The sequence below is a fragment of the Zeus faber genome (genome assembly GCF_960531495.2).
Source record: "Zeus faber genome assembly, chromosome: 1".
NCBI classification, from domain to species: domain Eukaryota; kingdom Metazoa; phylum Chordata; class Actinopteri; order Zeiformes; family Zeidae; genus Zeus; species Zeus faber.
The window spans coordinates 19,123,356-19,149,100 of record NC_137193.1 but is presented as its reverse complement, the minus strand read 5'-3'; the positions used below and the strand labels follow the sequence as shown (position 1 = coordinate 19,149,100).

Genomic DNA, 25,745 nt, shown 5'->3' with positions numbered 1-25,745 from the left:
CAGCGGCGGCACCCCAGAAGTCACGGCAACATAGCGGCTTTAATCACAGAACAACATCTTGTCGCCGGGAACTCTGTTAAGAAGTTTAGTTTAGTTTAGCCCTGTGACTCACCACACTGACAGTTGCGAGCAGAGAAGCTCTGAAAAATCTTTGACTATTTCTCTGCTCTGTGCACGTCACTCTGCAACCCGTGGCTTTTTTCCAACGGCTCCCAAACTCTCCCGACAGGTCATAGTTCAGATGTCAGTGGAGTTCGCCCAGCGCACTGAACTGGCACGGCTTGGCAAGCGCTCCTGCCAGACCAGCACTTCCATTCAGACTCAGTCGGAGGAGGACGAGGCGGAGGAGACCCCCGCCGGGAGCTCCCCCATTCAGGGCTGGAGGATGGAGGACACCGCGAGAGAGAGACTGGAGAGGGAGCTCCGGGAGAGGGCTGCAGAGGTGGCCGGGTTGAAGCAGCAGCTCTGGAAAACGGAATCGGGACCCGAGCAGGTCAGTGGAGCTTCACCTCGTATTCTGCAGACTGCACTTAACCGCATTACTGACCAATAGCGGTTCATTGATTTCAGATGAGAAAAGCAACTGTGTCATGCCATTGCAGATGTACTGCTTTGGAAAGCAGGTTCTGTATGCATTGGATTAGTTAACCTCTCTGTTGTATGTGCATGTTTATGCTAAACCAAGTGTCATTTGCCCCACATTTCACTGTGTGCATAGTTTTTATGATGAAAAGATTGGGATTGAATCTAGGCCTTTTTTTTTTTATCCTATTTAATGAATGTCTGATTGGTCTAGTGTTGGTCTTACCTTGCAAACCTTTATCTTCATGGAGGCTTCTTAAGGGTTGGTTTTCCCCTTGTATTTGTCGTGCTGGGAAAACAGATAACAAGGACTCAACAGTCAGTCCTAGTGGTGTGTTGGGACAGCCGAACGGTCCCGTGCCAAATCTCCAGTGTAGCCGTACTGACCTTAAATTCCAAAAAGGGTGGCGGCCTGAAACTATTTGTTGGGAGAAAATCTTACCGAATTTAAGGTCATGGTATTCCTAATCCTTATATCCTAGTCTTTCACCACCTTTATTTCATCTTCACCCACAATTATTTTCACTACAAACCCAAGTCAATGTTGTTGACACAATTATATTCCTCATTTCAGTGGTAGACATTTGACAGAATATGCAACTGTTTATTATTTATGAATGAATGGTATTTAGCCACAGACTCAGAGTCTTGAGAAGTTATTTATGTCAGTGCTTTGGCTGCACTGTTACTAAAGAAGGTAAAGAGCTTCTTTATTGAGAAATGCAGAGTCTTACTTTTCGTGCTCACAGGATCATTGACCAAAGCAACGCTTGTGCCTTGAAGACCTAAACTCGTGGCCAGTCAGCCCTTTCACTAGTCATTTATTCCATGATTAAGCAATACTCGCATGAAAGCAGTGGCTGCCAGGCTCAATGTTCTTAATGTGATGAGTCGTTCCAAGGCGCTTTGCTAGTGCACCAATGTTCAAGGCTCAAGTTCTAAAACATAGTTTATTGAATGACAAGTAGCCTAAATAAGAATGACAAAATCATTAATGCACCCTCCATAGTATTCCATAGTATTTATAGTGTTATTTCCATTCAGGTACTGTATAAATTATATCTGAATTTAAGAAATTGGCGAATATTAGGCACTGGGACTAGATGGGCACTTGGATACATACTTTTTTTTTGCTTAAAAAAAAAAGTATGTATCGAGTAAGTAAGTTTACACTTGTCTGTGTTTTCCTTTACCACCTGTGGGAGCAATGGTGAAACCTTATTTCACCGATTATGTTTTTAAAATATGCTGTTTTATGGTTTTACAGCTAGTATTCTTGTCTAATAAACAAGCATAATGACATGTTTAAAGTGTAATGATTTATTAATTTCATGGTGCTGTAAATATTTTCAAGCCGATACTTCACAGCAGGTCATGGTACATATTTATACATACATGTTGCTGACAATTCAAACCATGTAATTTCCATGACCTTTTTTTTTTTTTATAAGGATAAAATATTTAAGCATATCAGTTGGATCTGAGCACCCACTGTGGAAAACCTTTAGCGTGTTAAAGCTACAGTGTGTTAATTTAGTGGCATCTAGCGGTGACGTTGCAGATTGCAACCAACTGAATTGCCCTCCCCATGGTGGCGCATCATGGCGACCTCCCTGGAAGAAACGGTGGCCACGAGACTGGCGGAAAACGCGGAAGGCACTCTCTAGAGCCAGTGTTTGGTTTGTCTGTTTTGGGCTATTGTATAAAACATGGCGGTGCAACATGGACCCCTCTGTGGAAGGGGACCCGCTCCCTATTTAATTAAAAAAAACGGCTCATTCTAAGGTAACGCCAACACAATGATTATTTTGTTCATGGGATTATACACTAATCAAAACATACTTATGGATATTATATTCCATTTCTGCCAAGTCTGTTTCCGTAAATTCTACATACTGCACCTTTAAAGATAAACTTCCATTGAATCTTACTCAAACTGCTCTTACCAGTGGACTCAAATGATGCTTTGACTGAAATCAGTGCCAGCCTGTCTGAACTCCCCCCACCACTGTGGCAGCCAGTAAGTTGATCAGTCTGGGGAAGCTGCATTTCAGCTTCCTCACCAAAAGGGGGGGCTGCTCCCCTCACCAGTGCCTTTGAATGAGGCGCACCTGTTGCCATAGCAGCACAAAGATACTAGTGTCTCCCTCCACAGTGGCGTCAGGGGAGATGGAAGTGTGTATGTGAATCGTTTGTGCGCTCTGCACTGCCTCATTTGAATCTGCTTTTAATAATGGCCATTCCTACTGCCGCCCTGTCCATTACTGTCTGCTGCTCTCAGGAATCCTGAACAACGTTTTGGCTCTCTAATGACAGGGCTGCTGTCTCTGTTCTCTCTCCTGCCTGTCCAGGTGTTACAGACGGGAGCAGAGGAGGATGAGGAGGGAATCAGGAAGTTTGATGGAGGCAAGGTCTCGTCACAGGACGGCAGGGAGTTCTCCTGTTTGGACATTGTCACTGCTGAAAGGTAGAGACCCTCCACTGATTGTTGATCCCCCTAAAAGCTCTTATAGAAATGTTTGATTGCTTCTGTGATCTACTAATGGTTACTAAGGTTATACAGTACTCCAGATTAAACTCCAATTGAACTTATAACCAATGTTTATCATATTGGATTCCTGCAGTAGTCTATAATTCATTGTTTTTTAATGTTGAAAGTGGCTTACAGGGCACAGCACTTTTGGAAGTGGTCGCCATGTTGGCAACCGTGCAAAAATATGGTTGCCGAATTTTAATCATCTTATAATTTAATGAGATCAATTAATAAATTGATGAAAAGATTTCTAAACAGACGTGAGGTATACCTACCTCACTGGTTGACAACAAGACAGCGAAACCACACAAGATGGTTGACAACGGCCAAAATCTTGTTGCCTGGGGTAACTGGGCAACCGTTATTGTCGAGTCGTGTTTTTATATTTAAAGCATTCTCACGAACACTCACCAATACCAACGTTTTCTTTTGGGGTTTTTTTCCCCTCCACTCTTAGGAATCTCCTGCTTGAGGCCAACGCGAGGCTCCGTCAGGTTCTGGCGGATGTACTTAAGACTACGGCGGCAGCGGAGGAGACGATGGGCCTCCACATGGAGAGTCTGCGTCAGGCTTCCAACGGAGGGCAGCTCCACGCTGCCACGCCACAAACCACCTGGCAGAGGGTTAGCACAGAGCCCTTCAAAGTCTATACCGCAGGCAAGTCATTCCAGGGTTACATAATAGAGGAAAGGTTTTTAATTTACAAGTGGGTTACACTTTAAAGACGCACCCTCGACACTCAAAAAGGTGTATTCAGTGTGAAGTTAAATCAGAAGACCTCAGATCAAGCTTTTTCTGAACATAGCTCTGTGTTTCAAAGACAAATACAAAAATGGAATCAAAATTTCAATCAAATTTTTTTCTGGGGAATATTAAAACCCACTTTGCTTTTGTATGTCGGGACTTTCTATCTATTATTCAATGTTTACAACCTGAAATTAATATTATTATGTACTATAAAATAATAATATAAAAACAATATATTAGCTGTAGGGAAAAAATATAAACGTTATTATTAATAATAATAATAATAATAATAATTATAATTATAATAATAATAAGAATAATAATAGCTGCAGGCAGCAACTAAGAGGGTCCAGTTTAGTCGTGTTTGGTCCTCTGAAACCCAGCACGATTTTCAGAGTTTGCCTTGAACACTGCATGGGCTCCCCCAGTCTGTCATCTCCTGGGTGGTTGTCTTGTGCTGAACCGCTATGCGGTCTACACAGCGCTTTTATTGTTCTATTGTCCTATTGTTATTGGGCCCTGTGGCCCCAATAATAATATTACTAAATGAATGATAAATAAGATCCATGAATGAAAACTATTTGCAAACTTTGTGACAAGATTAGACATTTTTATTCAACCTGAACACTAGACCACTTATGTCTGTTCAATGAACAATATGTTTGTTTTATTATGAATATTGTTATAATTGTAATTTATGCGTTGGAAGGGATTTTCTTGGTATGGTGTTGGGTCTATCACCTTTCTTCTGCCAAATGTAATTCTATGCAACTGTTACTACTGTATGATTAAAAGACCAATAATAAAACTTGACTGCACACACTTGACTGTTGATCACATCATCAATCTAAGACACAAATGGACACAAATACCTGTTAAGTTTTTATCTGGAATTCTGGTTGCACACGTTCCAGAGCAAGAAAATAAAAATGAATATATGTGCATTTATTATCCCTTAGAGGTATAAAAAGTACTTTATTCAATAAAATGAATTGGTGAATAAAGGAAAATACATTTGTTACCAGACATTCGAGAAGTTTCCTAAGATTGATTCATATATTGTAAATACTAAAGTCCAGCCTTGGATTTATTAGTACTTTACAATTAAACTGCAAAGCAATTGTGCTAGTTGAGATATACACTGATCAGCCACAACATTAGAACCACCATTAATATTGTGTAGCTCCACCCCATGCTGCAAAAACAGCTCTGACCTGTGGAGTCATGGACTCCACAAGACCTCTGAAGGTGTCCTGTGGTATCTGGTACCAAGACGTGAGCAGCAGATCCTTTAAGTCCTGTTAGTTGCGAGGTGGGGCCTCCATGGATCGGGCTTGTTATTCCAGCATATACCACAGATGCTCCATTGGATTGCACCCTGACCCTGGTCATCCACATGATGTAGAAGAAAACATGATTCATCAGACCAGGCCACCTTCTTCCATTGCTCCATGGTCCAGTTCTGACGCTTACATGCCCATTGTAGGTGCTTTTGGTGGCGGACAGAAGTCAGCATGGCCACTCTGACTGATCCCATACGCTGCAAGCTGTGATGCACTGTGTGTTCTGAAACCTTTCTATCATAGCAGCATTAACTTTTTCAACAATTTGTGCTACAGTAGCTTCTGTGGGACCGGACCAGACGGGCTGGACTTCGCTCCCCACGTGCATCAATGAGCCTTGGCACCCTTGACCCTGTTGCTGGTTCACCAGTTGTCTTTGGTCGGTACTAACCACTGCATAACCAGATACACCCCACAAGACCTGCCGTTTTGGAGATGCTCTGACCCAGTTGTCCAGCCATTATAATTTGGCCCTTTTCATAGTCGCTTAGATCCTTACGCTTGCCCATTTTTCCTGCTTCCAACACATGTTATTCACTTCACCTTTCAGTGGATTAAATGTTGTGGCCGATCTGTGTATTTTAACACTGATGAGTCATGAAGGACTTTTAATTTGTAAAGACCCTGTATCATACTAGAAGTGTAATTTAATGAAAATCTAATTATTTCTGCTCACATTGTTGCCATTCATTGTTGCCAACAAACTATCAATTATACAATAAACCTTGTTAGTATGTTGATTGAAATCAATATGCAATCAGTACTTTATGGGTACAGTGAACTTTGGCAGAGCAGTTTGTAGCTATTGTACACATCTCTACACTCCCTGACCATATGAACATTATTCTAATATTAAACTGGTTTATAATAAGCTCAAGGCAGATTGGCACATTTAAAGCCTAAAGTTTACATTTCTTTAAAATTGTCATGAGCACATTTAAAACTCCCTGGAATCGTAACTTTTTTTAACTGGATATTACATCGTTATTATTATTATTATTGCCAAATATAGAAACGAGAAACATTAAATGTTTTTTATATATATAAAATTATTCAATTTCATTACAATAACACATTTGATCAGAAACTATGAAGGTAAAACTACAGCGTCAACACAGTGTCTGATGTTTTGCCTGTGGGATCTTTTGATGGCATCATTGGTCTATTGATCAGCATCTAATAAACAGGAAATATGGGGTGAAGGGAAATAGTAAATGCAAGTGTTCTGGTTCTTCTACTAGGCCTTTTTTTTTTTCTAGATTTGACATTGTGCCTTGATTTAAAGTTTGAAGAGAAGCTTATTTTTATTTATTTTTCTCATGTATTAATAAGGAAATAGATCTTAATGGTGGCATGAGTGAAGTTTGGTACATTTTATTTACCTGAGGAAATATGGCTACTGAAAGTAAATCTTCAGTCCCTTTTCAAGAAGAACTTGTTCCTCTGACTTTAAGTAGAAATCATTAAGCGGTGTTTCTACTGTTAACAATCAAAAATAGTTTGTCATCTTTATATTTTAAAACTAAAATATGAAACTACTCATAAGATTAGTCTTTATTAATCCCTGGAGGGAAATTCAGTATAATCTTATATTTAAACTATAGAATATTTTTCTGACTGTGAAGAAGGAAACATAGCTTCTGCTCTCAAAATACCTGTAAAAGAGTAGTTATCTTGCTATCTGTATTTATTTGTTGTTGTTTTTTTTGTTTGTTTTTTGTTTATTTACTCATCCTTTGTGAACCTAAATGACTAAAACAGCAGGAATATTTTGAAAGCAGTTTTGCTATCCACTCCCTTTTTTGTACCCAGGTCCCTTCCATGGTGGTGAGACAGGCGTGGAGGACGACAGCGTGTGGTCCAGAGAGACTGAGACGGACGAGGGCCTTGAGTCATCCCAGCAGCTGACGGACCGGCTGATGTTCATGGGGGCGGAGACTCAGCTGGAGAACCAAGAGCTTCTGATGGGCATCAGCGTCCGCCTGCAAACAGCTTTGGAGAGGATGCTGGTGGCCATCTCCGACACCACAAACCAGGTACGCACCAAACAGGTGTCCCTCCTACGCATCTGTGTCCAATCTTAATCGTTCTACCATCACTTTTCCCATCACACATGTCTTTTCACTTTGAAAAAAAACGGACGTAGAAATGGGTATTTCTATTTTTACTTTCATAATGAGCACCACCTGGTGCGTTCATCTTAGTTGCTTTTTCTTTCTGATTCTGACAACGTCATCAGATACACTGATTTACATAGAACTGATCAGATCACATCATCACATTAGGAAGCCACGGCCACATTAGGTAGTCACACCCACCAATGAGCTGCAGCTTGCTTTACATGAACCTTCTCATCTGCAGTTGGCTAGTGAACAGTTGTGGATTGAGGATTGGCTAGTGGCTAGTTGTACCTGTTAATCAATGATCCGCTCATGATTATGAATTAGGACCAAACTACTCCCTCTCAGCTCTGGAGATCATCGACAGTCATTATAGATAAAACTATCGGAAACATAAAATGAGTCATTTACAAATTAAAAGAAAAAATGTCCAATGGATGGATTGTTCACCTGAGCTTTACCTATTATGTCTCCTCTGCCTTGACTGCTAAACCTTTCCCACTGTGAATAAAAACCAAATGGAAGTCGACTTTTCTTCCTCCTCTGGACAAAAAGTTACTTGAAAAATGGTAACATTTACCCTTAACATTGTGAGCTTTTGTTAATACCCGTGAACTCTGATCAATGGACTCTACTATTGAGAGAAAATTACGGCTTTGGGGTGTAGTGCATGGTAGCAGCACAGCATCACGTATTGTTTTGTCAAGTAAAATGAATTTATCAAACTGTTGAGTTGACTTTGTTCCTGAACATTGTTCCTGTGGGGTCCATGTTGTTAGAATACCGGCGTATTGATGCCGGTGAAGTCACACACAAAAAAAGAGAAAGCTCTCGGTGAACATGCGTAGGGTTTTTTTAAAAACATGCAAATGTGAACGCACAACATTGTTAACCCCCCTTGGTCCTCTTAAGCCGTTCAAATAGGCATAATGGGGATGAGACTGCAGAATTTGTCTGGCAACAAAGTTGGCCTGTCTAGAATTCACACACAATGGAGCGGTCTCATTCCAAGCGGTTGCCTATAGATACAAGCCCCGTCCGCACGAGGCTTTTGTCTGTGCGTTCGGAACGTAGCGTGGCCTGAACGGTCCCAACCCCGTCAGGCGTACACACAGTGTCTGTGCCAGAGAGTCAGGCCTACTTTTACTAGGCCATCACATGTGTTATGGTAACTGGCTCCACGGCGCATCTTCCCCTTGGCTTATATTCCAGCATTACTCACGCTGAAATGGGTCTTATCTTGGCGATCTAAAAATAGCTAAATTTCAGGCCAAGCATCAATAATGTTCCAGCATCTATCTGAGTTGCTGAGTGCATATTTGCTGCATAGGATATATGAAATCAGTGTGTTTACTTTTTTAGTTCTACTTTTCAACAATATAATATTATTTTTGAAATACTGCAGCTGCTTTAAGTCCCCTTCTCAAGCACCTTAATGTTTTCCATTTAATCGTGTTTAGTTTGAGTCACAGAAAAGGGAATGATTTGCGACATTATTTTCATTTTGTAGCTGTTATTAACCACATTTGTACGTTTCAATGTATCTTCCAAGCAGCACATTTCAACGTCTTGTGTTAAAAGAAATAGAAAAAAAATTAAAATAAATTACCACTAGTTTAAAAAATGTATCATGAAACAGAAAGGGGTCCAAAAGAAATGCAATGTATTGTTATCTTGCTCTGGCAATCTGCCCAAGTGTATTTATGTGTTCATTGTGAGAATGTATGTGTTTGTTTATGTGTGTGCGTGGATGTTGAATCAGCCTGGCAGAAGACAGGTTTGTGTGTACTCTGAACCAGCATTAAGTGGTCATGGGATGACTATCAATAAAGGGTGTTTTACAATGGGCGGGGTTATGTATACAACATATTTACACCATCTCTTCTAGCTTCACACAATTACAATAAAATTAAAGAGATCCTTCAGCCTTTAGAGGAGTTGTTGATTACTAACAATCGTTTTCAAGCTGCTATTGATCCAGTGGACATTAGTCTTGTCATTGAAGAGTGGTCGATCACACTCCTCTGGCTGTAAAGCAGCCCTGCAAATAGGAATTACCGTAATGAGCCCCTCAGGAATGTAAGGTGTCAAGGTTGCCATGCTGTTGTAAATTATTTTCAACAGGAAAGATCTGTGCTTACCCAATCTTCCCATTGTGGGTTAGTAAGTTACACTGTGAGCTCGCTCGTGTGGGAGAAGGAGGGACCTAGATTAAACCAGAGTTTCGATATACTGTAAATGCCATTACGCTGCCTGTGACTGCGTAAAAATTGAATCCGGTTTGACAAGCTACTGTGAAAAAGTGTGTGTGTGTGTGTGTGTGTGTGTGTGTGTGTGTGTGTGTGTGCGTGTGTGTGTGTGTGCGTGTGCGCGTGCGCGTCTGTGTGCGTGCCTGCGTGCGTGTGCAAAAGTGAAGGGAGGGAGAGAGAAAGAGAGAGTGTGTGAGAGAGAGTGCGAGAGAGGGAGGGAGGGAGGGAGGGAGGGAGTGAGGTAGGTAGGGAGAGGCAGAAGGTGTTCTATTTGCTAATCTACCTGCTGGCCCGAGGGTTGTAGCCACACCTGCCTCCCTCCCCATTTTGCTGAACAATATCCTACTCTATGCTATGAACACAGGAAGTAAAACAGACACGCTGGCTGGCTTCTGGAAAAAAACTGGGACATTGGGATTTAATCTTTTTGAGCGTATGGTGTGCTGGGAGAGAGGCAGTGGACCAAAATGAGAAAACAGTCTGCCTCGGGGAAGGTGAAGAGCGGGGAATGACACAGTATCGTTAATTTTGATGCTAAAAAGGAAAGACAACAAGCTTAAATGAGTAACAGTTGTATCATTGCAAGAGCTAATAAAAGAACAGGATTTGGAGAGCGACTGGCAGCGGACCTGGATGAAGGGAGGGGGAAAAAAACAGGAGTGAGAGACTTAGATCGGACCGGCGTTACTTCACCCTTGGTTGCCTGCCGCTTGCAAAGAGGCAATTAAGGGGGGGGCCCCGGGAGGCTTCCCTGAGGGTCACGGTTGCTACGGCGGCACAGCATTGTTGATGAACCTTCAAAGAGAGAGAGAGTGGGAGAGCTGGGGCAGTCGCGGGGGTGTGCACGCCACCGAGAGCCATGGTACGGCTCTGCTCGAATAGAGGCAGGTCAGTGAGCAGACTGGGAGCGAGGCAGAGATCAGTGTAGAAAAGAAATGCTCGGCTCTGCGCTAACTTACCTCCCCGGGTCACGTTCGGGAATGCCCTCGCAGCCACAGATCCGTGTTGTAAATTCCACCTGCTACCGAGGATGACATTTTCTCCGGAGACGTACTACCTCCTCTCCTGCCATTCAAGTTGTGTCAGCATTACCCGGAGGATTCCACGTCTCAATGTTTGCCCGGCACCGGATCTACCTCAGCAGGGACAGCATGTGATTAAGGTGACGTGACTTTGTTTACTCTAGCTGTGTTCGAGGCAGGTACGTAGGAACTGTTTATGGGAGGTGTACGCGCTACGTTTCTCTCGGCTTTGCTCCCTCCGGATCTGGTGTTTGTTGGAGGTTGCACTGCAAGATTATGGTAGGGGGTTCGGAAGACCCATCTGATCATTTCAAAAAGCAGAACTTCTTCAAGGGAACCAGCTGACTTGCTCCCCCCATCAGCCATGGATTCATATCGTTCCTACTGGAATTCAAGCACACAGAACAACATCTGGGTGGAAGGCGAAGACCAGGATGTGTACGAAGTGGAGTCCCGCGTGCCTCTACCACGACCGTTTCCCCTCACTAGTACCCTGAACGAGAAAAACTCTGTGGTGGTACAGACCCAAATCTCACACGTCAACCACAGGGCTAATGGTCACTTGCTTAAAGTCATCTCCAAAATCTCCCTGCCCACCCCTCCATACACAGTAAGTTTGAACTTTACAGCTGACCGTTTTGTTTGGATTACATGGTGTGGGAAATGTGTAGATTCAGTTCTCGCACTGTCTGAATTCAGATTGCTTGATGTTTCTTGAATGTTCCCTTCATTTGAATGATATACTTCCGGCTGCTGTAGCCCTTATGTTATCTCCTATCTACACGGTGTGTTCTGAGATAATAATTTAGATAATTATATTGAATTTTCTACTCAATTTGTGGAAGCTACATGGTGCCATACATGATGTAGCTAACACAAATTAAGATGTGTTTATCTATGCAAGCTCAAGGTGTCATCTATGCCTTTAAGTAATGCTTGACTTCTAAGAGCGGTTGGCGTTACTATTTTGTGGTTGTCATAAATACAGTATGACCTTTCTTCAGCAAGGTGTGTGTGTGTGTGTGTGTGTGTGTGTGTGTGTGTGTGTGTGTGTGTAAAGGGGTTTATTGCATTATTTTGTAGAGGCTTTACCGGAAAAGTCTGTCTTGTGAAACTGGAGGACATTAACAAAACTGATGTTGAGCAATATAGGTCAATAATATAGTTTTATTTTATTTCGAGTGGATCCATCTTTTAACTGTGTACTTTGTTGTTTGTTTGTTGTACTTTGTATTTGCAAAACCGGTCCACTTACTTGAGTGTGACGTTAACTAATAAGAATAAAATAAATAAATCTTGTAAAAAAAGGAAATGACATCAACGCCTTCATGTTAATACAAATTATTTATGTACAAAAGTAACCCTTTTCCTTGTTGTTGTTGCACTTGCTAATGCATATTCTATTGATAACTGAAGCTGCATCTTCTATAGCACCCCTGGCGTGCCCAACACACCTACGTGGCGGGTCATTTTTGTTTCTCTAATTGCAGGGATACACCAAAAGCCTTGTAAGATATTTTCAAAGACTTTTTCCATCCTTGAGTGCACGCACAAGAGGATTTTGCAAGGATAGGTCTTGGTGGTTCTAGCATACACTATAGGAGGCTAGACTTAAGATTTAAGATAACATCAAACCAACCTGATATTCCCACAGGAGTCCTAGATGAAGATGAGACTGATCACAAGAGAGTCTGACTTATCTTGAATCAAACGACTGCCAGTGACAGGAGCACACGTTGAACGACCCTTAAGAAGTTAGGAGATCTCCTTGTGATTTTCTTAGCATCTTGAAAATTTGTCTGGGACTCAGTAATCGTAGCTAAAGTACTTTGGTGTATATTAGGCAATCCATGACAAAGAGATATCTTATGTAAAAGAGAATCCAGGGCAAACTACTCAGGTTGACTCTACTTCGTTCAGTGACATATACAACTCCAACACCGATTTCTGTCATCATTCCCTGTTTTTCTCACACTGTCTTCCATCCCACTCAGCTGGAACATGCCCGGGTGACCCAGACAGAGCTAATGCGGGAGTCCTTCCGCCATAACCAGGAGATGGGTGAGCTGCTGCAGAGGCAGGAGGAGCTGCAGGAGAGACTGGCTGAGGAGGCTCGGGCACGAGAGCAGCTTGCCCTGGAACTCCACCGGGCTGAGGGTAAGGCTTTATACACTTAACTCTATATATGTATATATAAAAGTGGCAATCTGTAACATTGGTCTATGTCGGGTGAATGACACAGGCCCAGAATGTCATTTATTTTTTCCAACATCCGGGTTTACCCTCGTCTTCTTTGCTCTAAGATGGTGAAATTATTTCCACAAAACTATGCCTTGTTTTGCTCGATTAATTAATTTTTAAAGTGGGTAGTTTTATTTCAGGATTTAAATAAGGATATTTAAGGATTAAGGATATTTAAGGATTCTTTTTGGTGGTATTTGGTATTATTTTCTGAGATGTATCGTTACATAGAACGGTATTTCCCCACACCTTTCTGACATTTGCTGGCTGGCCTTTTAGGTTGAAATTTCTGTTTGTTTGTTATTTTTACATTTTTATACATTATTTACAAAGGGATAATTGACACTTTGGTTCCTACATGTGTCTGTGTGTTGGGGTGATTAGGGTCAGCAGAAGAGACTAGAGCAGATAAGGGCAGTGCCTTTAGTGCAGGGGTGTGTGTGAAAATGTTATGTTTGGGGGAGGGGAATGCTTCTGGGAGTGATGGGATCAGCTGTTTATAAGGGAGAGTGTGTGAGACCATCTGTGATGAGAAGTCAATGCATGAAAAGAGGCGTTTGTGAATGACCTTGTCACTGTATTTGAGTATTTAAATATACATCGAGTCCAATTGGCAACTGCAATTGTTCTGCTTGAAAGTGTTGTTTTATATTTAATAAAGACAAATTTAATGCTTCCCTGGGTATATTATATAGAATTGATTTCATGGTAGAAGCTGATTTTGCCTAATCAGCACATTTCATGTAGTAGTGTGACATCCCATCCCTGTCAGAGACAGCTGCCCCAAACAGGACTCAATGCACCACATGCAGCCTCACACACACACTTAACTCAATCTGTCTAAACCACATAAGGCTCCACAGTCTTTTCCTCAGGCCTGTATTCAGACAATTCTGGACACTTGGAACAATGGTGAGTATGCCAATAATGTCAAAGTCCTATAGGATTCGTTTTCTGGAGTAGTATCCTGGTATGGTGTTGTTTCTGGAATCTGAAAGCAGGTGTTGAAACATGGTAAATATTTACTGTCATAAAGCTGCTGGATTCACATGTCAAGTGCTGTCACATGTGTCACGCAGGGACTGAGTGCGCACCAAGTCTTTTTAAATGATTAGCGTTGTTTTGATTAAGTGCTTAACTCGCTATGTGCTATATTATTCATAGTAGTAGAGACTAAAATAATCTGGAAAGTTGCTTTGGAACTTGGTGTACAGCGGTCTTTGAGAAATGTGGTCTTCCTCTATTTTTAGGTTGAAAGTTTTTTTCAATTCACAATTTCTATCATGCTGCATTTTAATTTAAGGGAAATTCAGTTTATGTCACTGACTTTATCTCTTTATCTAAATCCACTCCTTAAGAGTCCACTTATAGTGAAGTTCTGGGGATCTCCAGACTGAAATTACTTTTATTTGCTTGACCTGTCCATGTTTAATTTCAATTGAGGCTAGACAGGAGTAATTCCCTTACTTTTGTCTGGATAATCCAAACAGGTAATGGCTCAGGGTGTGGTGTTCCCTGAAACTGGTTTTGAAATAACCATGAACAGACTCACCCTAGAAGAGGGTGAGTCTGTTCATGACACCAGCTATTAGGTGTCAGTGAAAACACTGGATGTTCTGTGGATGGCACAAGAAACAGGCTTGAATTACACACACCAGAGCCATTAAAAACAAGCAGAGGGCGCGAAGGCTGAGAGGACTGTGGTGTCGTCACAGTGTTTACGGACATTGTATTAGTTAAGTCCATTGACTGTTAAATATCTTTCTTTTTTTTTTTATAAACAGATACATATAGTGAAGCCTTTTAGACATCTAGTCATTTAGAAAGGAATTCAGAAAGAGCATTCACTGCAGCTTCTTAACTTTACCTTTGTGGGTGAACATACATGAATGTGTGTGTTTTGTAACCTCCAGTACGCATCTGTGCCTGCTTTTCTCTCTTCCTTGTGATGGATGGCGGTCGGCTTTGTGTGTTTGTTGTATTGGTCTGTTTCTACGAGACGGAACCAACATGTCCCTACTGGGATTATTGACTATTTATTCTCTGTGGAGCCCATTTCCTTGTATCAGCCACTGTATTTGCGCTTTCCTTTTTGGCGCTCGATGACCGCCCGTATTAAACTTACACGCTTACCAGATTTAGTTTTTGCAAGGTAACACACTTTTATCATTTATAAACTTTATGGCTGCTTTACATCACTATACGTAAGGAACACATTGAATCTTATCAATATTCGGGTGAGAACAGAGACATTTTAACACAGCTGAGCAAAGTGCCATATCACTTCTCTGAAAGGGCAAAATCTATTCCAAATTATTCTATTAGGAGAATTCCCTCCTGGGTGTGTATTATGCAATCTCAAATAGAACATGTTTGTCAAGAATCTTTGCATTTCTCCAATTCACACAGATAGCGATGTTGTCTTCTGAAATTGAATTCATTCCTTGAGTGTAATAATTGCCAATTACAGCCAGAAAGTCTTTTGTCCTCAGTCTTACACGATGCATTTTAGCCCATGCTAGTACACACACACACCAACACACACACACACACACACACACACACACAATATTCTTGTGCTCCTCAACACCAGTGGAACTTTGTTGGACAGTAGTAACAAAGGCTTCTTCTGCTTCAACTCTGCTTTTATTTCGCTATGAGCTCATACATTCACATACACACACACACACACACACACACGTCCTCTATTATTAGTCAGGCCTGTTTTACATCCTTAATCCTTTATTTTGCATATACATTCTCGGTGACATGTACAGCGACATTTTTCTTTTCTCTATCTGGTAGTATAACTAAGACTTTGCCCCCAATATAATATCTCCACAACTTTTGCATATTTGCCATCCATTAAAAAATCATGCAATTTAATAGTTTATCTTTAAGATAATAAACTGTAAAGTTATAGAGATAGAAAGAGAGAGAGATTTTTCTTCGTGGCATAAACTCCTTCGGCAAACTTGCGGTTCCTGCTGTGACGGTCTGAAACGGAACTATCTTCTCAAAACAAAGGTGACATTTATACCATGCTTAAGGAATTAGACACTACTGTTGCTCTCTATTTTTGTTCAAACACACACACACACACACACACACACACACTCTCTCTCTTTCTCTCTCTCTCTCTCTCTTTATTCAGGTTCAAGAGGTTTATTTGTCACATACATATACATACGGTCATACATATATGCAGTGAAATGTCATGACACCTGTTGATTACGCACAACAAGCTCTATAAGCTCTTAAAATACTCAAAATGTGTGTTTTCTATACACACACACACATTCACACACACACACACACAGGTGATTGGATCAGACTAGCAGCAGTATGCAGAATGAGTATATGGGAAGTATTTGTTTGGCTATTCAATAGGAAAAATATAAAAATTCCAAAAGCTATATGATAAAGAAAAAAATAACGTTACTGTATGTGTCACCAAGAATTTATATGCAAAATAAAATCGAGATTACGGGATGCAAAACATGCATGACTAATAACAGAGGTGTGTGTGTGTGTGTGTGTGTGTGTGTGTGTGTGTGTGTGTGGGTGTGTGGGTGTGTGGGTGGGTGGATGGGTGTGTGGGTGGGTGCGTGTGCAACTGAGGACAAAAACTTTAAATATTTATTAAAGATGTGTTTCTCAGTCCATCCATGTACTTATTCAGTCTTCTTAAAGATATAAGAAAATGTGTACTGTGACCAGTCACAGCGTCCTCCGTGTTATCTGTGATCTGAATGCTGGGCTGGTGGGTAATGCCTACTGACCTGTGATAGAATGTGTCAAATTGGAACGGTGCATTGTGTTGGCGGCTTGGCCTTATGCATCCAAATAGGTCAGAAATGCCCCCTTGTGTTTGTTTGTTTGAATGCCTTAATACGTCTCACTGTATCCGTTTTCAGTTGTTTCCCATTCTAACTGAATTGCAATTGTACCTTTTATTTCATTCGTTGGGAAATCTGCTCTGTGTGAGTGTGAGATTATTGTTTATTAGAAAAAAAAACATCAACACTTTCATTTAACTATCTTTCGTGTTGAAGTTTGAATAATTCTGCATTAGCTATTGTTAAGGTGGCTATGTAAAGTCAATTTCAGTACTCTTGACTACATAACCACCCCTTTTCTTTCTTTCTCTTCTAGGTTTGATTGATGGCTACACGGGGGAACGTGCTGCGCTGGAAGAACGGCTGCAACAAAAGGAAGAACTCCAGTTAAATCTGGAACAAGAGTTGCAGGTGAGATAGAAATGGCCAGGGTGGTCTTGTGCAGGTCTGGGATGATGCGAGTTCTTGTATCCTCATGAGGGAGAATAAGACATTGTGATTGAGTTTCCGGAAAGTTGTTTAATTATCTTAAATAAGTTTCAGAAAAGGCAATCATATAAAATGTATACAGACATATCGGCCACAACATTAATACCACTTTCATGTGAAGTGAATTGCACACCTCATAACAATGGCATCTCTCAAGGGGTGGGATATATTAGGCAGCAAGTGAACAGTCAGTTCTTGAGGTTGATGTGTTGGAAGCAGGAAAAAGGGCAAGCGTGAGGATCTGAGTGACTTTGACAAGGGCCAAATTGTGATGACTAGATGACTGGGGCAGAGTGTCTCCAAAACGGCAGGTCTTGTGGGGTGTACCCAGTAAGCAGTGGTTAATACCTACCAAAAGTTGTCCTAGGAAGGACAACCGGGGAACTGGCAACAGGGTCATGGGTGCCCATGGGCTCGTTGATGTGCATGGGGAGCGAAGTCTAGCCCGTCTGGTCCTATCCCGCAGAAGAACTACTGTAGCACAAATTTACAAAAAAGTTAATGCTGGCTATGATAGAAAGGTGTCAGAACACACAGTGCATGGAAGCTTGCTGCGTATGGGGCTGCGAACCATTCAGAGGGCCCATGCTGACCCCTGTCCACCGCCAAAAGCACCTAGAATGGGCATGTTAGTGTCAGAACCTAACCATGCAGCAATGGAAGAAGGTGCCTGGTCTGATGAATCCTGTTTTATTTTACATCATGGGGATGGCCAGGTGCGTGTGCAACATTTACCTGGGGAAGAGATCGCACCAGGACAACCTAAGGGAAGAAGACAAGCATAATAAAGATAATGCACCCTGCCACATTGCAAAAGTTGTTCGGAATGGTTTAAAGAACATCACAAAGAGTTCAAGGTGTTGACTTGGCCTCCAAATGCCCCAGATCTCAATCTGATCAAGCATCTGTGGGATGTGCTGGAACAACAAGCCGGATCCATAGGGCCCCACCTCGCAACTTACAGGACTCTGCTGCTAACATCTTGGTGCCAGATACCACAGGACATCTTCAGAGGTCTTGTGGAGTCCACGCCTCGATGGGTTTTTGGTGGAACTGCACAATATTAGGCAGGTGGCATTAATGTTGTGGCTGATTGGTGTATTTCAAATAGACAATTACTCTAAGTGCAATAGTGATTCATGTAAATCTTGGCTAAATGCGATGGCTTTAGGCTTCATCCATTTTTTTTTTGCACTATTTTGATTACATCTGCTATAGGGTTATTTAAACTGCGCGAGCACAGCGTGTCGATTACACACATTTGAGTATTTTTCGAGCTTATAGAGCTTGTGCGTAATCACCGGGTGTCATGACATTTCACTGCATATATGTACGACCGTATGTGTATGTATGTGACAAATAATCTCTTGAACTTGAACTTGAACTGATATATAACCCCCCCAATTTTGCAGGTTACAGGCAGCCGGCTTCAGGAGTTGGAGCAGGAGAGGCTGCAAATGCAACAGGAACGGGAGCTACTCACAAGACAAAAAGACGCTATGAGGGAGCAGGCCGGGCCCCGGGAACTTCGTATGTATCTCAGAATCCATCCGCAAAACAACACAAAAAAATGTGGTTCATCCATATATGGAGATTTTGCCTTTGTCAGTCCTCAGAAAACCCAGATAGACAACTATTTGTTTTTCGTAAAATGGAATTAAAGTTTTTCGTATGCATTTCTCATACTCACACAGCATAAAGCAAAGCCTGTCCTGAAATATCAGGAGAGGTTTTTTCATGCAAACCATACATGGGAATTCCTTATCAATGTTGATTCTTTCGTATAACACACAAATATTTTGCATTAAGCTTTAGTAAAAATGGTTCTAGAGGAAAAACGTAAATTCTGCGGTGTGAGACAAATAAGCTTATGCAGTGGACGCAACAATTATTTATTTATTATGGCTTTAACATTGCCCTCTGCTTCTACAACCACAAATCTAGTAGTTCAGTCGACGAGACGTGAATTGTGAAATGGTTGTCTTTTTTTTCTCAAAGTACAGTGAAGATCCTGATCCTGAAGTATGCAATGTAAAACATAAGCACAATTGATATTTTCAAATGAAATAACCAATATCATGCGTGACTACTTTAAAAATGTAAATTCCTAGATCGATATTTATTCAAGTTTTTAAGTAATATGTCACTGCTGCAGATTAAATGTACACAGGAGTCATGTCAAGTTGAATTTACATAAAGACTTATATACAGTTAGATCATGTGAGATGTAAGTTGTATAAGTTGATTTTACATTTTATCACTTAACTGGAAGAAGTTCCGGTTTAACTAACCTAGTAAGTGCAGGTTAGTCTTTAGGAACCACAGCCCTATGTCAGACTGTTACGGGGTTGTGCCAAGAAATTCTCAAAAAACATATTGTTTTTGGTCTATATCAATACATTTTGCAAAATGTCCTCTACTTTAAAAATGTTTTCCATAAATGTACAAGAAGAAGAAGAGGATTCCAGGCTGTTAACCAAACATTCCATACAGGGGCTGTTACAGGAAATCCTTCTACGTGCTTTATCGGCACTGGCTTCTCCATCTCTTGTTGACAGAGATTTAACCCTAATACCTGGACGCAGCCTTGTCACCCCATCTCCACCATTTCCTCTCCTCTTTCAACAAGTCTTCCTGTGTATGACCGACATGAGAGCATGCTAAATTCATGTGCTTTCTTATTCTCCTATAGGCCTAGTTGAAGCTGCAGTGGTTGCAGCACCTGAAGCAGGTGTGTCCACTTTGAGCATGGCTCAGTCACGTCTATGTAGCTCGATTGTCTAGTCAAGTGGCAGTCAGTATACTTTTCTAACCCCAATTCAGCAACTCACCAAACGCTTGGAGCTTGCTTGCTATAGGCTCACAAACTCATTCTGTTCAAGCACTAACTTTTGCTTCAGCTTTTTATTTGTTTCGATTCACTTTTTCTTTGTCCTGGTTTGTCTTGGTAATGTATATGGATCAACGTGAGCACTCATTTTTTGCATGGTTACAAGAAAATTATATTTAGCATTTTACATTTGAACTCTTAGTCAATCATCTTTGTTCAAACTCAATCTCTGAATCTGTAAAGGCCATCCATACGTTACAACAATAACTACATCTTCAGATTACATGATTGGCCAAAGGAATTCCCTTTCCCTTGCCTGTAAATGCATATTGGGCATGGATACTGCAATGTCTGGACTGTCTCCCTCTTTGGTTTGTCATATCTGCACTCTTCACTCTTATTCTTGCACTTATCCAATGGGGTTTGATCCTGGTTGAGGCGGTGTTCAATGGTGCACTGGTGGCAGCAGGGCGATACAGGCGACTGTTTGTTTTGGGCGATGTTGTTGCGATGGAAAGATGACTGAGATGTTGTAAGAGTCTGATCCCAGCATCACCCAAATGCTGGAAGCAAAAGGGCCCATGATATTTGCATTCAACAGATTTTAAAAGAGGCAATGAAAACACTGCCTCTTTTAAAATAAAAACTTTATAAAGGAAACAAGCTGGCCTATTCATGAGATTGTGGTGGTATTTATTAAAGGCCTCAAACTCTTGACCTACTCTTCATCTTGTCCATCTGAAATCAAACCTCAATTACTCACCAAAACGACTCTACTCTACACCACTTACCTGTCGGTAATTGCCTTCCTCCCTGTAAACCTCTCCTCCCATCCACCTGCTCTGTAGACCTCCTAGAGGAGACTGAGAAACTGATGAAAGAAAAGGTGGAAGTCCAGCGGCAGGCGGAGAAGGAGAACTCGGACCTGCTGAAGCACATGAAGCTGCTGGAGGCAGAGCTGGAGGAGCAGGTGAACAGGGTGATCGAGCTGGAGCAGGCTCAGAGGACCGAGAGCGGAGACCTCCGACAGCAGATCCAGGCCCTGGAGAAGCAGCTGGAGAACAACAGGAGGTTTCTGGACGTAAGTGAAACCAGAAAGTGACCCTACGCTCTCCTCCTCACTGATCCCATTTTTACAGTGAAGGCTCAAAATCATATGAGAAGGCTGCTGCAATTTAAGCAACATTAACTTTATACCACATTAAATGAAGGTCATACAAAGTCCTGAAATTTGAAGGGTGCTTGATTTTAGTCCTTGTTGTTGGGGTTTTCTCCTGTAATAGCCTAGTGTAGATACAGTAAATTATGAGTGACCTACAAATAAATAAACCTTTTTATTAATGTCAGCTCCTGAAAGGACAACAAGGGATATGCTACAGCATCAGCTTGCTGAAAAAGTGCAATGATACACATTGAAAGGGCTCGAAAAGTGCTGACATTTCACCCCATTTTACCTTAAGTGGTATCCCTATTTATGGGTCTCACGTTTGGTTGGAATTGGTTGGGCGTCAGTTTGTTTGGCCCTCTCACTTCTTTTTGTTGTGACTGGGTTTTTTTAAGGAGCAAGCCGTGGACCGGGAACACGAGAGGGATGTCTTTCAGCAGGAGATCCAGAAGTTGGAGAAACAGCTGAAAAACCCCCAGAAAGGCCAGGCTGGCTCTGAGCAGAGAAACCAAGAGGTAACAGTCGACAACATTGTCTCTGCCAGAGCACAAGCAGGTCATTGATACTGTATCTCTGTTGACCACTGTTGTGGCAAAGCACATCAGTCTCCTCGTCATGCAGGGTAACCACAGGCCTTGTAGAATTACTTCTGCTCACTAGAAAATGATCCCTGACTTGTCAACATGGTCTATATATTAAATGGCAGTTCTCTGCTTCCGTTAGATGGGTAAATTGTATTTCTGTTTTGCTAGACACAATCTGGAACCAGGCTCAAAAGGCGAACTGTGCTCAGTCTTCTGTTCAGTGGTAAAGAGAGAGCCCACTAATGATCTAAATTAGAACCATTTGCATTCTCCCTGCTCCCTGCATATACATTATTGCACATTTAATGGCACTACTACACCTTGCAGTTACAGTAGAAACCCTCTTATAGGCATGTTCTTCCTATCTATCTCTCTCTCTCTCTCTAACAATCCTTTTCTCGCTCCTTTCTCCTCCTCTTTACCTCCACCTGTCCTTCCGGTCCTCTTTGCCTCTCCCATCTCTCCCATGGCTTTTGCAGGTGGATGGAGTAATCTTAAAGGTATTGCTTCTAGCTATGTGTAGAACCGACCCTCTTTGAGAGAGTGTTTAGTGCATTGTAGTATCCTTGCCTGTCCCTGTACTAAATAATGCCCTGCCCAACTCATTTTCCCCTTCAGACCTTCTCATCTCAATCTTTTTTGCATAAATTCTCTGCATATACAGTATGTCTCCTACTTTTCAAGTAACCCTATCGGTTTCTTACTGTAGACTCTGCTTCTAAACATCATCTTTCACTCCTCATATTCCTCCTTGATTTAAATATGGCCATTTGAATAGCATTTGGACTTAGAACTTAATTAGTGAGCAGCTCATGGTGAACTATCCTTCTCAATATGGAGCTTTCTTTCTCTCCTTGCTGTTTAGCCTCAAGAAAGTAATTCACCCAGCCATTTACGTTTTTGTTTGTTTTGTTACACAATTTATTCACCGTGCAATACTGTTCAAACAAAATATTCTTTTCTAGCAGGGTTCAGTTAAAAGGTGACATTATGCTATCTTTTTTTAAATTAAAAAGTTGCTTTTTTATACGGAAATGACTTTGACATTGTTTTCAATTCTCTAGAACTTGGACATGAATTTGCATCCATAGGTGAACCACAGTCATTTCATTTGTAATGCAATAGTTTTATTGGAAAAAAAAAAGAACACATTGACTTTTGTAGACTGTAGGTAGAGAATTCACCTGTTTGGGTAAAGAAAAGCCCAACGGAATGCAACCCTACCAATATTGTGAAACAGTTCATCCTCAGTCTGACACTTCTTTATATCAACAACATTCAAATGGCCTGCCCACCAACTTGAACCCCCCTGCCCTCTTCTCTCTCTCTCTCTCTCTCTCTCTCTCTCTCTCTCCACCGCTCAGCCAGTTGCTCTTTCCATCCCACAGGTGGATCAATTGGCTTGTCAGCATCCCTCCTGACAAGTAGCCTTGAATTTGTCACCCTGAATGAAATATCCCTCTCCCCTACCTCTGTATCCGTCCTCTGTATCACTCTCCATCCCTCCATCCTTCTTCCTCCTTTTTCTCAGGTGCATCAGTTGAACTCCCAGCTAGGTGTTAATCTACCAGCTAGGCTGTTGTGAGTGGTGTCTGAATTCTAAAATAGCCCCCTCCCCTCTCTCTCTCTCTCTCTCACTCTCTCTCTATCCCACTACCAGGTGGACCAGCTGACCTCCCAGCTCAAGGAGAAGGCAGATTGGTGCAGTGAGCTGCTGCTGGGCTCAGAGCAGCTGCGCCGTGAGCTGAGCGAGCGCGACCAGGAGATTGACAAACTGGAGAGCCGCATCCACGAGCTAGAGCAGGCCCTGCTAGCCAGCGCAGAGTCCCTGGAGAAGGTAAGGAGAGGAGCGGGGGAGGGGGAGGAGTGTGCACGTGCATGAGATGGAGGAGTAGAGAGACTGGAGGCTGTAAAAATTAGCCAAGTGAACAATGGCTGCGGATCGCGGAGGGGCTTGTATGTGTGTGTATGTGTGCGTGCGTGCGCGTGTGTGTTACGTGGGGCAGGGATGGCAGCTCGTGGATGAATGGGAGGACATGATGATGCAGAGACAGGACAATGTGTGGGTGTGTCTACACTTGCCCTCCTGGTTGCTTGCTGCTCATGTTGTGCTAAGATTAGCAACTGTCACGATTATGCCCTAGTTTTGGAGGAGGGCTCTGGGAGACTGAAACAAAAGAGCAACGTAGTTAATGTCTCCAGGTTATGCTAGTTCTCTGATGACGAGAGTATTAAAATGAATAGGACACTGGCCATGCATGTGTGAGCACAAGCATATTTTACTTAAATTGATCATAGCTGTACTTATTTCCCTTTAGGTTTGTGTGTGTTTGCTGCATATCATTTCCCAAGTACAAAGTAGCTCCTTATACCTGTGGTGGTTTTTTTGTCTTAGGTTCAGGAGAAAAAGCAGCATGCGTCCATCAGTGAAGCCGGACACTCAGCACTGGAATCCCAATTACAGACAGAGAGAGAGGCTTTGGACAGGAAGGAGAAAGAGGTAATGTCTTGCTGTGTTAAGTTGCTAGCTAAGATAGCACTTAGTTATCCTACTAGGTCATAGAAGATATGAGTTGGATGGATTCAGAAGCAATTCTTACATTAAACAGTGGTGCACACCAGGGCTACAGAAAGATAATATTATTGCATAGCGATAAAGTTTTATCCAAGCTACTGCTAATGTCTAATGCCCCTTAGCTGCCTCAGTGAAGCACAACTTGGCCTGCTAAAGAACAGCCACAGACCCATTAAATGTGTGTTGCTCAGTTTACATTATAACACTGCAAAAGCTACATGCTAATAGCTCAACTAATTAAACCGTTAAAGAATGATTCATTGCCACGTACTCTGACAGACACCTGAGAAAAATGTTGACCAAGAAAATTTTCCACAAAGAGACACTGACATTGAATCCTGTCAAATTCCCTCCAACACCTCTGTTATCCCTTCCTCCCCCTCCTCCAGATCAGTAACCTGGAGGAACAGCTGGAGCAGTTTAGGGAGGAGCTGGAGAACAAGAGTGAGGAGGTGCAGCAGCTAAACATGCAGCTGGAGATCCAGGGGAAGGAGCTCAGCAGCCAGCAGCAGTACCTGGAGACCAGGGACAGCATGGTCCAGGTACAACTACAGGCCTATAGAAGATCCAAGTGTCATACAATGTGTCCTTCTCAACCACTAGGGGGGGCACTAGTCTATCGTCATAACCTGACCTTTCCTTTTGCTAACATACAAAAGCCAGTGCTTATTACTATTAAAAATATTATTACACTATCCCCTGGAGCTCTCAATCTTGCAAAGGCTAGTCCAATGTTGATTTTAGTTGTGGCCTTTCCTTGTGTGACATTTCTTTATGCAAACAGGGCTTCTTTGTTTCATATGCTTCAGGGCTCTCACGTTTTGTGGTGTATTTTGCAACGTAGTCTGCCATTATAATACTTTCACCTGTAATAGTTGGTGTCCAGAGAGAGATTATGTGAGTTTTACCAACGCTCAAGAATTTTGCTTTATACTGCGTGCAGACAACTAAGGCCATAGGTCATCTTGCCTGGTCTGGCTACGTATTAAAATGCAAATACACATACTGGTTGTGACCCAAGATATTGAAAAGCTGGTTAGGATAGTTAAGGTATTGCACATCCTGGTCATGTATTAGGTATTACCCTCAGTAAGTCGCAAAAGTAAGTAATTAGTAGGGTTGAGTCAAATACTCGGATGAAACGAGTGTCCGGTACAGATAATGTACTTTTTACGAGCACGATTATCATCCGAGTGAAATGTGCTAATATCTGTACTCGTGATGGAGGAAAATCTTCAATGGGTCGCTGTGTCCACATAGTTCTGTGATAGCCCAGCCACACACACAGCTCCTTTGCTACACAGAGCCTAGAGGTCACTGCTGTGCCACACAGTTCGGAGACGGCCGGGACGCGCAGTGGACCGGAGATCGCTCTCTCTCTCCATTATGCAATCCACTGTCCTGATCCGAGGCGGAACGTCCCTTA

The 25,745-nt window shown here is 42.0% G+C and overlaps 1 protein-coding gene across 1 annotated transcript in view; it reads left to right on the top strand.

The window, feature by feature from the left end:
- akap9 (A kinase (PRKA) anchor protein 9) overlaps nt 1-25,745 on the top strand; it is a 76,633-nt gene that overhangs the window by 31,960 nt on the left and 18,928 nt on the right. The window contains exons 18-30 of the mRNA XM_080013354.1: nt 230-355; nt 3,006-3,049; nt 3,573-3,772; nt 7,018-7,241; nt 12,591-12,753; nt 16,993-17,087; nt 18,578-18,695; nt 19,858-19,896; nt 20,844-21,076; nt 21,556-21,675; nt 23,405-23,581; nt 24,140-24,244; nt 24,709-24,861. Coding sequence (XP_079869480.1) covers nt 230-355; nt 3,006-3,049; nt 3,573-3,772; nt 7,018-7,241; nt 12,591-12,753; nt 16,993-17,087; nt 18,578-18,695; nt 19,858-19,896; nt 20,844-21,076; nt 21,556-21,675; nt 23,405-23,581; nt 24,140-24,244; nt 24,709-24,861 — 1,797 coding nt within the window. The remainder of the gene's footprint in view (nt 1-229; nt 356-3,005; nt 3,050-3,572; nt 3,773-7,017; nt 7,242-12,590; nt 12,754-16,992; nt 17,088-18,577; nt 18,696-19,857; nt 19,897-20,843; nt 21,077-21,555; nt 21,676-23,404; nt 23,582-24,139; nt 24,245-24,708; nt 24,862-25,745) is intronic.